Genomic DNA, 15328 nt, shown 5'->3' on the forward strand with positions numbered 1-15328 from the left:
GGCATCACCACTTGTGAGATATAAAGCCTGCTGTCCTCGTAGAATACCTGCTACAGGTAAGTATCTTCGCTTTTAGCGCCAGCTAATCATTAGCGTATACTAAATACGCTAGCGCACCTTTGTAGAAGGACTACTTAATTACATTGAGATATAGAAAGTTGTTTGCTTCCAAATAGATACTTGATATAAACAGACTTTAAGACCCTGAATGGAGGAAGAGTCCGAGATCTTACAGAAAATTTGAATGTCGTCAGCGTAGCAGAATGGAGTGCAAGAATTATCCTAAATAACAATGGAGTGCAAGAATTATCCTAAATAACAATGTGAAGTGGTGCAAGGTAGACAAACATAATTGGTGACAATATAGAACCCTGAGGTACACCAGATTGGAGAGGGAGCAAGAGTGAAAGGAGAGTTGATAGGAACTGTCAGAGAATAACTAGTAAACCAGTCGAGAACAGTGCCCCAAATGCCTGTTGAGCTCAGATGTTAGAGAAGGAGAGTGTGGTCCACAAGGACAAATGCAGATGAGAAATCAAGGGAGGCAAGGATAACTGAAATGTGCTGGTCTAGTGAAGAATGAATGAGGTCATACAGTGCCAGGAGTAGTGTTTCAGTGCTGTGGTTTGTTTGGAAACAATACTGATAGGGGTGTAAGACGTTGCTTTGCTCAATTTGCTTGATGTGATCGACCAGTTGACTATGTATAAGCTTTTCTAGGGCTTTTCTAGGATTGACTGGTGAATCGTGTCAAACATATCTGTTGTGTTAAAGGATAGGAAAAAGAAAAGGCATTACTATCATCCAACTTTTTTTTTTTTATCATCAAACAAAGACATGAAAAAATGTCAGGAATAACTTTGTGAAGATAAGTTATCTGTATAAAATTATGCTGTCATTTTCAGTATTCGTGTTTGCCTGCATAGTGTGGCTGAAAATATATGTAAAGATAAATGCATGAATATCTATATTACTTCATGCTCTCACAGCTGTCTGAAAATTACCTCTGATATTTTTATTGCCTAGTGTCATGCAGTTTTAACATAGTTCTTAAGTGTAACTCATTATTTATTGAGCCATGTTTTATAAATTGATTGTTTTTTTAAATGTGCTATTTAAACTCCATTTCATTTTTGCAGGAAAATATGTGCAGTCAGAGAGGTTTACTGCCCAACACAGACATTCAAACATTTCAAGTTTCCATTTCAACCAAGACAAGACTACAATATGATAGAATTCATGAAGCACTAACAAGGGTTTGTATGAAATTCTTACTTTGTACATTGTAAAACATCAGGACAGCATTTACTACTTCATCTAACTTTTTCATTTATCACTTTTCCAGAGAAGTAGCCCAGCAAGATTTTTAGAGTCATCTGGCACTACTTTTGAACAGAATACCAAGGCATATCATACAATGAACAAATTCCTTAGCTCCTTCATTGATCACGTATGTATTGTTAAAATGTTTGGGATAGCTAACAATGGGTCCTTTTACTAAGCTGTGGTAAGCACTAATGCTTGCTTACCGCAGGTTAAAAGCATTACTGCAGGGCGTGCTCAGGTGTAGAGCCATAGTTTGGGAATCAGCGCATGCATCCCATATGCTAAAAAATATAATCTTTTTTTTGTGCTGGGGTGAGAAGTAGGCATATTCCTCGCTAATCAGTTAGCAGCTATATCACCACGCGCTAACCGATTATCGCATGAGCCTTTACTACCTAGAAAGAGCCTTTACTACCTAGAAAATAGGTGTCAGTAAGTGGTCATGTGCTATTGGCCACCCGCTAATGGGGAAATTAGCATGTGGCTATTAATAGGAATAATGGAAAATGGGGCGATTTTACCGCCATTCTAAAAGTGGCCTCAGCATGCGGGAAAGACCCACACTGGGGATAGTACTGGCCACTTTTTAGCATTGCTTAGTAAAAGGGCCCCAATATGCTTTAGAAATGACAGTAGGATTATATGTACTTTGAATTCTCCAAGGGCAAGCAGGGCCATGTTCTCACATGTGGGTAACATCATCCACGTCACCTCGTGCGGAGATTTAACAAGCTAGTATAGCTTTAAGAACACCTGCAGCGTCCCCACCGTGCATTTGCGAGTGCCTTCTTGCCCGCCACAAGAGAGTGAGACCATCAGTCTGTTCTCATCCACAGTGAGGGAAGAATGAATTGTCCTGTGCTCCTCTCAGCATCTGGTGCGTGAGCGTATTTTTAATTTTTGTGCCTTCTGGGTTTTTTGACCTGACTTTCTGTTATTTTTTTCTTCGGAAAGGTCCCTCTTCCTTCCCATACACAGTTTTAGTTTATTTTTCCCCACTTTTAGGTTTCCTTTATTTTTGTCACACTCAGTAAGCTGTTAAGCTTGAGCTCTGATCAGGTATTTGTCCCTCGATTTTTCTGGTGTGTGCCCCTCTTTTAGTCACCATCGAGCCATTTGATTTGTCCATAGCTGTTTTCCCTTCCATGTCATTGAAGTTTCCCAGTTGCTTTAAGTGCTATAGCCAGAGCAATAGGACCATTTCTGGCAAAGACATCATTCTTGGTGTCTTCATGTGTTTGGCCTAACATACCCATTCCAGCTGTGTTCTTTTCCTTTGTATGAAAAACCCAGTTGACCAGAGAGACTCAAGGGAAAAGATTTTGGAGCCCTATCCAAAACCTCAGCGTCGGGAGTTGCATTGGTCCATATGACTGAGATTCCTGTCTCAGACACTAGGAATAGGTGCACTTTGAGTGGGTCTCCACCTGCCTCGACACTGGCCACTGTGCAGTGCCCCCAAGACTGGTCAGCATCGGACCCAACACCAAGGCGATGTGGATATTTGATGACATCCTCGTTAGCACCAGGCACCATCGATGACTGGCATCGGGTGAAGGCCAAGAAGCTTAGCATCGATCCCCCTTGACACACGTTGCCAGGAGCTCCGGGGCACTGGGAGATTCAGGCCAAGAAGCATTAGCATCGATCCCCCTGACACACGTTGCCGGAGCTCCGGGCACTGGGAGAGGCCAAGAAGCATTATGCATCGATCCCCCTCGGTTGCCGGGAGCTCCAGGGCGATTCGGTCCCAAGAAGCATCAGCACTGGGAGGACGCTCCTCCTCCATACAGGAGGTGCCGATGCACAGCCACACACCCAGGACCAGGCACTCATCTCGACCTCGGCAGTTCAGTAATCTGTCTCTGAACTGGTACTCAAGCCTTTCCTGATGGCCTCTCTTGATGAGCACATCCAGACCATGCGCCCTCTTAGCGGGGTTTTTACAACAGTGTGCATTGGCATCTAGAGTGCTTGCTTCAGCCATGCCACTTCCTGCTGCCTCGCAAGGTCCTCTGTCTGCGATAAGGTCTCCGATGCCATTGTCGCGTGCAGCACTGGTATCGACAACCGCCCATGTGGTCACCCCCATCAACATCATGGGAAGCTGGAACCCACACCTCGATGCCCTACTTGAGGACATGGCTTCTTGATTTCAAGGCAGGCTCGGTCTCATCCGTTCCATGAGGAATTTTTCACTGACACCAGTGAAGAGCTCTCATGAGAGTCTGATGAGGATCCACTATACTTCTTTGAGGAGGAGGCTTATTGTATCCCATCTGACTCCTCCTCTCCAGAGGAAAGGATGAAGTCTCCACAAGAGTGCTTTCCTTCCCAGGTTTTGTAAATGGCGGCTGTCATTCCCATTCATTTGCAGACGGAGCACGAGCCCAGGGCTGAGATGTTCAAGGTCCTAGAGTATGAATCTCTTCCTAGAGAGGCTGTGATGGTCTCTCTTCACCGGATCCTGAAAGATGTTCATGTGAAGAATTGGGAGTCCCCTCTGTCAGTCCCTGTCCTGCCCAAGAAGATAGACACCATGTATTGGATCCAGAATTCCACAGGATTTGACAAGCTTCAGTTGCCTTATCATTCCCTGGTGGTGGAATCTGTGCTCAAAAGAGGATGTTTAGAAATTATGCTTCGGTGCCCCTGGCAGAGAAGCTAGAATCCTGGATCCTTTTGGAATGAAGATATATCAGGCCTCTATGCTCATCTCCCGTATTCAATCTTACCACCTCTACACGAGTCTGTACTTCAGGAACTTAGTGCGCAGTATGTCTGGTTTGCTGGATTCTCTTCCATAGTTGGTCAAACAGCAGAAGGCATATAGAAAGTTCTCGGTCAGGGGTGCCTGTGACACATTTGATGTGGCATCCAGGATCTCTGCCGAGAGTATAGTCATGCGCAGAGTCTCATGGCTGTGTGTCTCTGACTTGGACCCTGCAGTCCAGCAGAAGTTGGTGGATGCCATGTGCCGGGGAGATAACCTTTTTGGAGATAAGGCGGAAGAAGTTGTTGACCTCATCAAGAAACACATTGACACCAATGGCACTCTCCTGTTTGATGTCTTCTACACCTTCCTTCTCATCCAGGAGGTTTTTGGGCAAGTCAAAGAGGAGTCCCTACTACTTTCAGAGATATAGGTGTGCCCCTTCTCACCAGCCTCAGCCAGATCAGCCTCAGCGCTCTTGTTCTCATCAACAGTGTACATCCAAGGTGCAGCCAGCTCCCCAGTCAAAACCAGGGATGAGCTTGTGGCTCCAGCAGAGCATAGCCACAGTAAAAGTAACTGTCCTGGACAACCTGCCGGTTGGGGGGAGGCTGAAATTTTGCCAAGAAAGGTGGTCCCTTGAAACTCCGACCGGTAGGTTCTCAAAATAGTCTCAGTTATGTCCTGCATTGGCATCAAAGACCACTAAATTGCCTGCCGAGAGTGTCTCGCCTCAGCTCTCAGCACAAGCAGGTACTTGCAGAGGAATTCTCCACCCTTTAAAGGCCCATGCAGACGAGCCGGTTCCACCAGGGGAATAAGGGCAGGGATTCTATTCCAGGTACTTCCTCGTGCTAAAGAAAACGGGGAGGATGGGTCCCATCCTACACCTCAGGGACTTGAACAAATTCCTGGTTAAAGAAAAGTTCAGGATGGTTTCACTGAGCATCATTCTGGTCATGATTCAGGAAAACGATTAGCTATGCTCTCTGGACTTAAAGGATGCTTACACTCACATTCCAATACTTCCAGGTCACAGGAAGTATCTTCGATTTCGGCTGGGGACACAGTACGTCCAGTACCAAGAGTTGCCTTTTGGTCTCATGTTGGCTCCCAGGGTTTTCACTAAATGCCTTGCAGTAGTCACAGCGTGTCTACGTAGACTGGGAGTCGTGTTCCCCTATCTGGACAATTGGCTGGTGAAGAGCACATCGGAGGATGGAGCTCAGGAGTTCCATGCAGAGAACTATTCGTGTGTTAGAATTACTAGGGTTCAATAAACTACTCCAAGTCCCATCTCCAACCCACTAACAATTGGAGTTTATAGGAGCCCTGCTAGACACATAGCAAGTACAGGCTTTTCTCCCTGTGCCAAGGGTGGACATTTTTGTCGCTCTTGCCACTTGAGTCTGAGCCAGCTAGCAGCTCACAGCTCAGCATATGTTAAGGTTGTTAGGCCACATGGCCTCCACTGTCCATGTTATGCCCATGGTACAACTTCACATAAGAACTGCTCAGTGGACCCTAGCTTCCTAGTGGTGTCAAGCCTTGGGAAACCTAGCAGATGTCATCCGAGAAACACCATTTAGTCTCTACTTTGGTGGACAATTCAGTCCAACTTGACAGTGGGACTTCCATTCCAAATTTCTCATCCCCAGAAGGTGCTGACAATGGATGCATCCTGCCTGGGGTGGGGAGCTCATGTGGATGGGTGCATGGTCAGCTCAGGAATCAGATCTTCAGATTAACCTCCTGGAGCTTTGGGCAATTTGGAATGTTCTTTCAGAGATGAGCTGTCCAACCAAATTGTACTCATTCAAACAAACAAGTTGCAATGTACTACACCAACAAGTAGAGGGGTACTGGATCACACCCGCTATGTCAGCAGACCGTCCAGATGTGGCACTGGGCACGCCAGCATGGGATGCTTCTCAAGGCTACTTCCATGGCTGGCCAACAGACTGAGCGGGATCATGCAACTACACAACTGGTCACTCAACATATCTATTGCCCATGAGATCTTCTGAGTGGGGCATTGGCCTTTTACTTGAGCGGACTAGGCCCTACAGACAGTCCACCCAGCTTTTTGTTTCTTTTGATCCCAACACGATAGGGGTTGCCATCGGGAAATACACAATTTCCAATTGGCTGGCAGATTGAATTTCATTCACATGCCCAGGCTGGGCTGACTCTTGAGGGTCATATCAAGGCTCACAATTTCAGAGCCATGGTGGCATCAGTAGCCCACGTGAGGTTAGCCTCCATTGAAGAAATTTGCAAGGCTGCAACGTGATCTTCAGGCAACACATTCACATCACTACTACCTTGAGCAGAATACCCATTGCGATAGTCAGTTGGACAACAACTTATAGCAGCAGCTTCAGAGAGCATTTTCCATCTCACAGATAGGCTGCAGAGAATACCTTCTCCTGCTTTAGACTTAATCCCACCCACCCTACCCTCTACCCACCCACCCCTAGAGTGACATGTCTTATATAACCTCCCTATCAACCCACTCATTACTCTACCTCACCCATTTCTATTCTTCTATCACCTTCTCCCACTACTCCAACCAGAGTTACACCTAATCACACTGACCACCCTTCAACGTCTTCAGTCCTTCTGTGACTGTTCTCTTGTGCTTGACTGCTTAAATATTTTAAATTTAAATGCTTTACTTTTGTCTATTAGATTGTAAGCTCTTTGAGCAGGGACTGTCTTTCTTCTGTGTTTGTACAGTGCTGCGTACACTTTCTAGTGCTCTAGAAATGTTAAATAGTAGTAGTAGTAGTGTAGTTATTATTTTTCCCTCACCATTGAGAGGTCCAGTGACCAGTGGTGGTTTTCGCTGAGCTGGTAGCTAGGGATTCCCACCTGTGAGAATATGGCCAGCTTGTCCTCAGAGAAATCGAAGATACTTACCTGTAGCAAGTATTCTCTGAGGACATCAGGCCATTCATTCTCACATACCCTCCTACCTCCCTTTGGAGTTGTTTTCCATGCTATATTATTGTACTGAAGGTCCCTTGCTCTCGCAGCAGGCGGGAAGACACTCATGCATATGCTGTGGGGCCACTGTGCATGTTCTTAAAACTATACTAGCTTGTTGAAGCTCTACACCAGGCGACAAGGATGTCATCACCCACGTGTGAAAATGAATGGCCTGCTGTCCTCGGTGAATACCTGCTACAGGTAAGTATCTTCGCTTTCTGTAATTATAAAACTATGTGGTTCCTTAGTTTTGCTTTATTAAATTTGTGCTCCTTTTGGCTGCTTGTTCTGGCTTCACTTTGAAATTTTGTACAGTTAAATATTTGGTTGCTTAAGTTGAAAGATGATGTGAACTGAGTTGAGCAAGCCTAGCTCTTGTAAATAGGACTTTGTATCCTGGTCTCATGATTTATGAATTATTTATTTTCTCTTATATGTGCTTGAAATCTTAACCATAAACAAGTTTTATGTGGTATACTCTCAAGCTTTTTAATTTTATTTCAACATAACAGCAGAAATTTTATACACTGAATTTTCTGTAGAGCTTTTGGAATTGAACTTGAATTACTGATACTATATAGAGAGAGGTTACGAGGTGAACAGAGAAACTGGAAACGTATAGTTGTTTTAGAAACCATAGTGCATATTTGTTTGTTTGTTTATTTATTGTGATCTCATAAACACCTTTATGAAGAGAGTCGCCTAAGGTGGCATGTTTAAACAAGAGAAGATCAAGAATATTTAAAAATGTTTAAATCACTCAGATTAAAAGAATCTAATTCTGAGGTGTAGTGAGACATTGGCAACCTCAGGTTACTTCAACTCTAAACTTGACTGAATTTCTTGAGAGTTCTTTGGATCATATTACAGAGAGGACAACATTAGTTGTGACTTTTGCTCTTGAACTGGACAAAAATAATATCTTGAGACTATATTTTCGCCGTTTAAATGACAACTTCTTGGGGCAAAAGATCCAGATTTTTTCCAGACATGGCAAGGAGCACGCAAAAGAGGAGAAAAGAATTCCTATTATATAAATCCAGAGTGCTTAATTTAGGTGCTACTTTTTGTTAAAATTTCCTTGTAAATGTTATGTTACTTTTGAATTGGATAGTTACATATTCTTTACTCCTTCAAAGTTATTAGAATTTATTATATCGAAGGAAAGTGTTAATTCTCCTAATGTTTTGCCTCCCTAACTAGAGCGCTGTTAATGTCGGCTGTAGATATCTGTTTTGTCCCTACTGTTGTAATAACTGAGTCTATTATTATAGGCTTTTTTTTAATTACCTAGTATCTTGATTCAACCATTTGAGGACAAATTTAAACTATGTTTTTTTTTTTATACCAGTATTGGTTATAAGCAAATTTATTTCTTTTTCTTGTTTTTTTCTGATATTTCCTAAATTTATGTAATTGGATGTAAATGTAAATCTATAAATAAAGAATTAAAAACAAAAACAAAAGCTTTCTGAAAATCTAGATACACTACGGCTCACCTTTATCCACACGTTATTCATGCCTTCAAAGAAATGAAACAAATTGATGAGGCAAGACTTCCCTTGGCTGAACCCATGCTGATTCTGTCCCAATAACCATGTTTGTCTATGTGTTCTGCAATTTTATTCTTTATAATAGTTTCCACTATTTTGCCCATTACCGATGTCAGGCTTAACGATCTGTAATTTCCCTGATCACCCTTGGAACCTATTTTAAAAATTGGCATCACATTGGCCACCCTCCAATCTACTATGAACAATTTTAAAGACAGGTTGCATATTACTAACAGCAGATCAGCAGTTTCATGCTTGAGCTCTTCGAGTACCCTTGGATGTATACCATGCGGTCCAGGTGATTTAACACTCTTTAATTTGTCAGTTTGGCTCAGTACATCTTCCAGGTTCACCAAGATTTCTTTCAGTTCCTCCGCATCATCACCCTTGAAAACCATTTCCGGTACAGTCAGATCTCTTACATCTTCTTCTGTAAAGACAGAAGCAAAGAATTCATTCAGTTTCTACACTATGGCCTTGTCCTCCCTGAGTGCCCCTTTGCTGCTTCGGTATCTAACAGTCCCACTGATTCCCTCGCAGGCTTTCTGCTTCACAAGCTTCCATGTAAAGCATCTCCGCAACATAATGCTGCCCCCTGCTTCCCCCCAATGCTATATTGCAGAGATGGGTTAGCAGGGTGATGTTCTGTCTTTATTTCTGTGCTACACATATTCAATTAAATTTTCTAACTCTGTTAAATCTTTGGGATTATCTTTGTTAGCACTCTGACGTTTGACTCCAACATTTCATTTTTCATTCAAAAGTGTTTATGCACTCTGAAATATTAGATCTCTCAAGTCCTACTTGGACAGCACTGCCCTGAAAATGTTGATACATGCTTTAGTTTAAATTGATTAGATTATGTAATTCTGTCTTGGCTGGCCTACCTTTATTATACAACTGCCACAATTTCAGAATATGCTTTATATGTCAAGTGTATTGATCATGTGACCCCACTATTATTTGATCAGCATTGTCTTCCAAGATCCATTAGGATACAGTTTACGATCCTTCCCATTTGTCAAATTTACTTATACCATACTGTCCCTCTAGGATGTTTCATTCTTTGGAAACCCATCTCCTCGTCATTCCCTCTTTTCAGACATTAATCTTTGAATCATCACGTTCCATGGCTTTGGCTGTTTGACTCCTGCATTATAGAATCACCTGGTTGCTTTTTGTTTAGACCCTTCTTATCTTTACCTCTAGGCCATTCTCTCTTACCCTCTACCCCCGCCTCCCCCTTAAATCTTCTCTGAAGATATGGTTTTCCAATATGTTTAATCTACTTCTTGATTCTGATCTTGTATTTAGATGTTATTGTTTTTTCCCTTCCTTATGCATTCTGGTCATAGGCGGTCGGTGGCCCAACTGTTTGGGGAGGCTAAAGGGGGCAGGGTTAGGGGTGGGGCCAGGGGCGGGGCTTACATCCATAATTGTCTGACAACACAGAAAAAAAATAAGTAAAAATAAGTCACAATACCTTTTATTACATTTAGATATTAAATATGTATCATATGTCAAAGAATAAAGTGGTTGCTCAAAGCATGTACTAACCACAATTGCTCAACTGTAAAACACTATGCACAAATTTATGCAAAAACACACTCAGAACCTTACTGTACCATAACACTGGGCAGACCCTAATAAACCAATATACCACCAGTACGGAAAATGCAGACCGTCAACAATATGAAACAAGGGATCATAATATCACAATTCTCATGTAGAGCCACAAAACACCCTTTTAGGGGTGGATAGTGTTCACAATGAGCTCCTTTTATGAACGACTATATGTAGATCCTTTAAGAGGTAGTGTGTCATAATTTAGGCTCTAAAACCCTTTCTGATGTTTGGTGCCACCTCAGTAAGGCCAATACACAATCTCTCCACTGCAAAACACTATACACAAACTTGTGCAAAAACACACTCATAACCTTAGCAAACCATAACAGCACTAATTCCAAGGACAGGACGAGCTACAACCTTATGCGTGGAAAGGCAGCACTGTAATTACACTGGGCTCTAAAACACCAGTACACAACCTAGTGAAACAAAAAAACCCCCAAAAGGGCTGTAAATACTACACACTAGTAGAGTACTGCACCTTGATACACATGAAAACCACATGACACAACAGATATGAAGGCAAAACTGAACGAAAGTTACCTCAAGAAGTCAGACTCAGCATGGAGCAATACTAGAAAAATTGAAACTTACATGCAAAATATCACAGATGCACATTTCCAAAAGCTGACATATTCCAGTTAATAAATTCTGAATAAAATACTTTTTTCTACCTTTCTTGTTGATCATTTAGTTTTTCTATTCGCTTTGGTCCCAGTGTCTTCTGTTTTATGCAGTGTCTTCTTTCCATTTGATATTTTTTCTCTCACCATGTCCACCATCCTCCTGTGTCCTTATGCGTCCTGTCTACCATCTGTAGCCCTGTCCCTATCCTTCAGTATCCGATCCAGCTCTTAAATTCAACAGTTTTCCCTCCATCCATATCCAGCATTTCTCCTCACTTCCCTCCATCCATGTGCATATACTTCCCTCCCCTCCATCATGTCCAGTACCTTCCCTCTTTCTCTCCTACCATTCCATCCAGTGTCATCCCTCTTTCTCTCTCCATCCTTCCACCCATTATCCTCTCCCAATCCTTCCATCCATTGTCTTCCTCTATCCCCTTCCTTCTAGACAGTTCTCTCTCTTGACCCTTTTCCATTCAGCATGTCCTCTCTCACCCCATCCTTCCAGTGTCTTTCCTCTTTCCCTCCCTACCAGTTTCTTCCCTCCTTCCAGCATTTTTCCTCTTTCTCCCTCCTTTCATCCAGCCAGCATTTCTCAGTCTGACAGCTAGGGTCTCCCCCAGTTTCTCCCCAGCAGCTTCTGTCTCTCTCTCCTGCCCATGTCCCCTCTTTCTCTCACCATCTTTTGGCTCTCCCTGCTTTTTTCCATATCCCTGGCTATCCCCTGCTCTTTTCCATGGCCCCTCTTTCTCTCCCCATCTCTTTCTGGCTCTCCCCTGCTTTTTTTCCATGTCCCTGGCTCTCCCTGTCTTTTCCATGGCCCCTCTTTCTTCCCCATCTCTTTCTGGCTCTCCCCTGCTTTTTTCCATGTCCCTGGCTCTCTCCTGTTCTTTTCCATTGCCCCTCTTTCTCTCCCCATCTCTTTCTGGCTCTCCCTCCTTTTTTCCATGTCCCTGGCTCTCCCCTGCTCTTTTCCATGGCCCTCTTTCTCTCCCATCTTTCTGGCTCTCCCTGCTTTTTTTCCATGTCCCTGGCTCTCCCCTGTTCTTTTCCATGGCCCCTCTTTCTCTCCTCATCTCTTTCTGGCTCTCCCCTGCTTTTTTTCCATGTCCCTGGCTCTCTCCTGTTCTTTTTCATGGCCCCTCTTTCTCTCCCCATCTCTTTCTGGCTCTCCCTCCTTTTTTCCATGTCCCTGGCTCTCTCTGTTCTTTTCCATGGCCCCTCTTTCTCTCCCAATCTCTTTTGGCTCTCCCCTCCTTTTTTCCATGTCCCTGGCTCTCCCTGCTCTTTTCTATGGCCCCTCTTTCTCTCCCCATCTCTTTCTGGCTCTCCCTGCTCTTTTCCATGTCCCTCTTTCTTTCCCTATCGCTCTCTGGCTCTCCCTGCTCTCCTTCTCTCTCCTCCTACCGTTTCCACACGTTCTCTTCTCTCCCTCCGGCCCGGGCTTCTTTACAGCAGCGCTGACAGAAGAAAAAGAAGCGCGGGGCCGCAGCAGCTTTCAGACATGCGCTGTCGGCGCTGCTGGTCCTCTGCCCCGGAACGGGAAATTGACGTCACGGGGCAGAGACCGGCAGAGCCGACAGCGCATGTCTGAACGCAGCTGTGGCCCCGCGCTTCTTTTTCATGTTATGCTGGCTCCGAGAGAAGCGGCTGCCGCTGCGCTGCTCAATAGATGCGACGGCAGCAGAAAATTTCGTCGTCGGGAGTCTCGGGGTACATTTGGAGAGCGAGGCAGGTGGGGCTGCCGTGAAGCTCACAGCTGGGCTGGGGAGGCTTAGCCTCCCCAAGCCTCTTATACGGGGCGCCTATGGTTCTGGTTATATGTTCATCATATATTAATTACTAGCTCTACCCGGCCACGCGTTGCTGTGGCTCAGTCTGGTTAAATGGAAAAGAAAGAAAAGAGGAAGCGCACGTTTCTAATATGTTTAATTTCACAATGCTTGTGGATATACAATATTTTTTGTTGTTCCATTGTGTTTGCAGAAATAGAGATTGTCTGGTTTGCCGACTGTAGAACATGCAACATATAATTGTCCATGTGAGAAGCAATCCGTGTGTAGATGTAAATGGGTGAATTCTAAAGATTGGCCCTGAGCTTTGTTGATGGTGATTGCAAACGCCAATCGAATTGGGAATTGCAATCTGTAAATTGAAATGGCATATCTGTTGGAATCATAGGAATGCGAGGAATGAGGACATGTTCACCTTTGAAAGGTCCTGTGAAGATTGTTGCTTGTACAACATTGCTCATTAATTTTTTTACTGCAAGCCGCGTGCGGTTGCAAAGCTTTGGCTGGTTGATATTTTGCAACATGATAATTGGCACGCCGATTTTCAATTGCAGTACGTGCGGTGGCATCCCTGGCAGATCGAGTGAATTGAAAAAGTCTGTTGGATAATTAAGCGCTTCATCTGCTTCCAGAACAGTGTCGACGGACTTGTATGTGAGTGGCTCGCTTTGATTGTTAGACTGAATAATATTGTTCAGTTCGTAGACGTCTTTGTTCTTGGCCGCAAGAATAGCTTGTTCACTCTGCGAATCGTGATTCTTATAATTGGTTTGAATATTGGGAAATACTTTTTCAACCAATTGTTCTTTTGAGGTCACTAAATTGCAGAAGTTATGAGGCAATGAAATTTGTCCTGAGGTCAGATCAATCGGCACCTTTCCGTTCCCAATTTTCAGCAATTGATGTGAGAATATCTGAGCTGATTGATAGTTTTGCAGCTAGACATGCATATTTGTAGTTAAGTTTAACGTCTTTATGTGTTGCCACAAAGTACAGTATTTTAGCCAAGCATTTATTTTGTCCGCTGGTGTCGATAGAGGAACTACAGGTAATGTTTGCCTGAAATCTCCTGCAAGCAATATTAATGTGTTCCCAAATGGTCTGATGTTTCCACACAAATCTTGCAATGATCAATCAAGAGCCTCGAGCGATGTTTTTCGCTGTGCTGTTTCCTCGGCACGTATTTGAGCCATGCTTTGTCTGTTTCGCTCGTTCGCTGATGCCCGTTCTTCCTCAGTTTGATTTGCAATTGTAGGTATATAAAAACATGCACATATTCGAATGCAACGTTGTGTCGAAATTTCAAAACAATCGGTGAAGAACTTTCGGGGATTTAAGCCTGTTGCGTTGATTCTGTAGAGATCGAAGCAGATCTGAAGCTGCAGAACACAATCGCCGTGCTCGCAACCGTGCATCGTCATGTCTGGCTGCACGTCGCTCTGCTGCTTCCTCGGCACGTATTTGAGCCATTCTTTGTGTGTTTCGCTCGTTCGCTGATGGCCGTTCTTCCTCAGTTTGATTTGCAATTACTTGTCACACTGCTTCCGCTCGGCGAGTACGACAACTGTGACATCTATAATAGTAGGTATATAAAAACATGCGCGTAATTTCAAAGCAATCAGTGAAGAACTTTCGGAGATTTAAGCCACTCTCAGCCTGTCGCGTTGATTCTGTTGAGAACGAAGCAGATCTGAAGCTGCAGAACGCGATCGCCGTGCTCGCAACCGTGCATCGTCATGTCTGGCTGCACGTCGCTCTGCTGCTTCCTCGGCACGTATTTGAGCCATTCTTTGTTTGTTTCGCTCGTTCGCTGATGGCCGTTCTTCCTCAGTTTGATTTGCAATTACTCGTCGCACTGCTTCCGCTCCGCGAGTACGACAGCTGTGACATCTATATAATAGTAGGTATATAAAAACATGCACGTATTCGAATGCAACGTTATGTCCAAATTTGAAAGCAATCGGTGAAGAACTTTCAGAGATTTAAGATTTTGAACAAATGAACATTGACATTTTTATTTATATAAGATTGATGTTTGATCAATATTGTAGTGCTATTCATGCCCTATCCTCTGTTCCCTGTTTTAATCTGTCTAGGTTGTTCTCTCTGTGGTTCATGAACTAATGTTGTCAACAGTTGAAACTTTGGGTTTGAAAACTGCTGAGATGCATCTGCGTGATATTGCAGTTTATCAAATATCCATAAATAAATGTTCTCAACACAAACTTCCATTCCCTACTGTAGGTAAGTCAGGTTCAGTGGGTATGAGTAGCTGCACATCATCCATGTAGATGTAGAACTGAGTGTCCATTGACCTAATTAACTCAGCTAGTCGGCTCGGTGGATATTGAACAGAATAGTGACAGTATTGATTCTTGTGGTACCCCACAGGTCAGTGCCCAGGGTAGTGATGAGTTGCTGCCAAACATTATGATTGTTGCCTGATAGGATCTGAACCAAGCAAGTCCTGTTCCATTGATACCTGTTTCTGTCAGTCATGCTAGCATGATATCATGATCCACAGTGTCAAAAGCTGCTGAGAATCTAGCAGTAATAACATCGAGGCTAATCCCTTGTCTCAATTTCTGTGAAGATCATCTAGTAGGGATACAAGGACCGTTTCTGTTCCATCACCGGTGTCTGAATCCAAATTGACATGGATCTAGCTAGTTTCTCTCTTCTAGCCAATCATTGCGTGGA

General features: G+C 43.6%; 1 protein-coding gene across 1 annotated transcript in view; it reads left to right on the forward strand.

Moving 5' to 3' along the window:
* TMEM67 (transmembrane protein 67) overlaps positions 1-15328 on the forward strand; it is a 465663-nt gene that overhangs the window by 396943 nt on the left and 53392 nt on the right. The window contains 2 exon segments of the mRNA XM_030216600.1: positions 1140-1256; positions 1346-1450. Coding sequence (XP_030072460.1) covers positions 1140-1256; positions 1346-1450 — 222 coding nt within the window.

The sequence above is a fragment of the Microcaecilia unicolor genome, chromosome 1, assembly GCF_901765095.1.
Source record: "Microcaecilia unicolor chromosome 1, aMicUni1.1, whole genome shotgun sequence".
Classification (NCBI taxonomy): domain Eukaryota; kingdom Metazoa; phylum Chordata; class Amphibia; order Gymnophiona; family Siphonopidae; genus Microcaecilia; species Microcaecilia unicolor.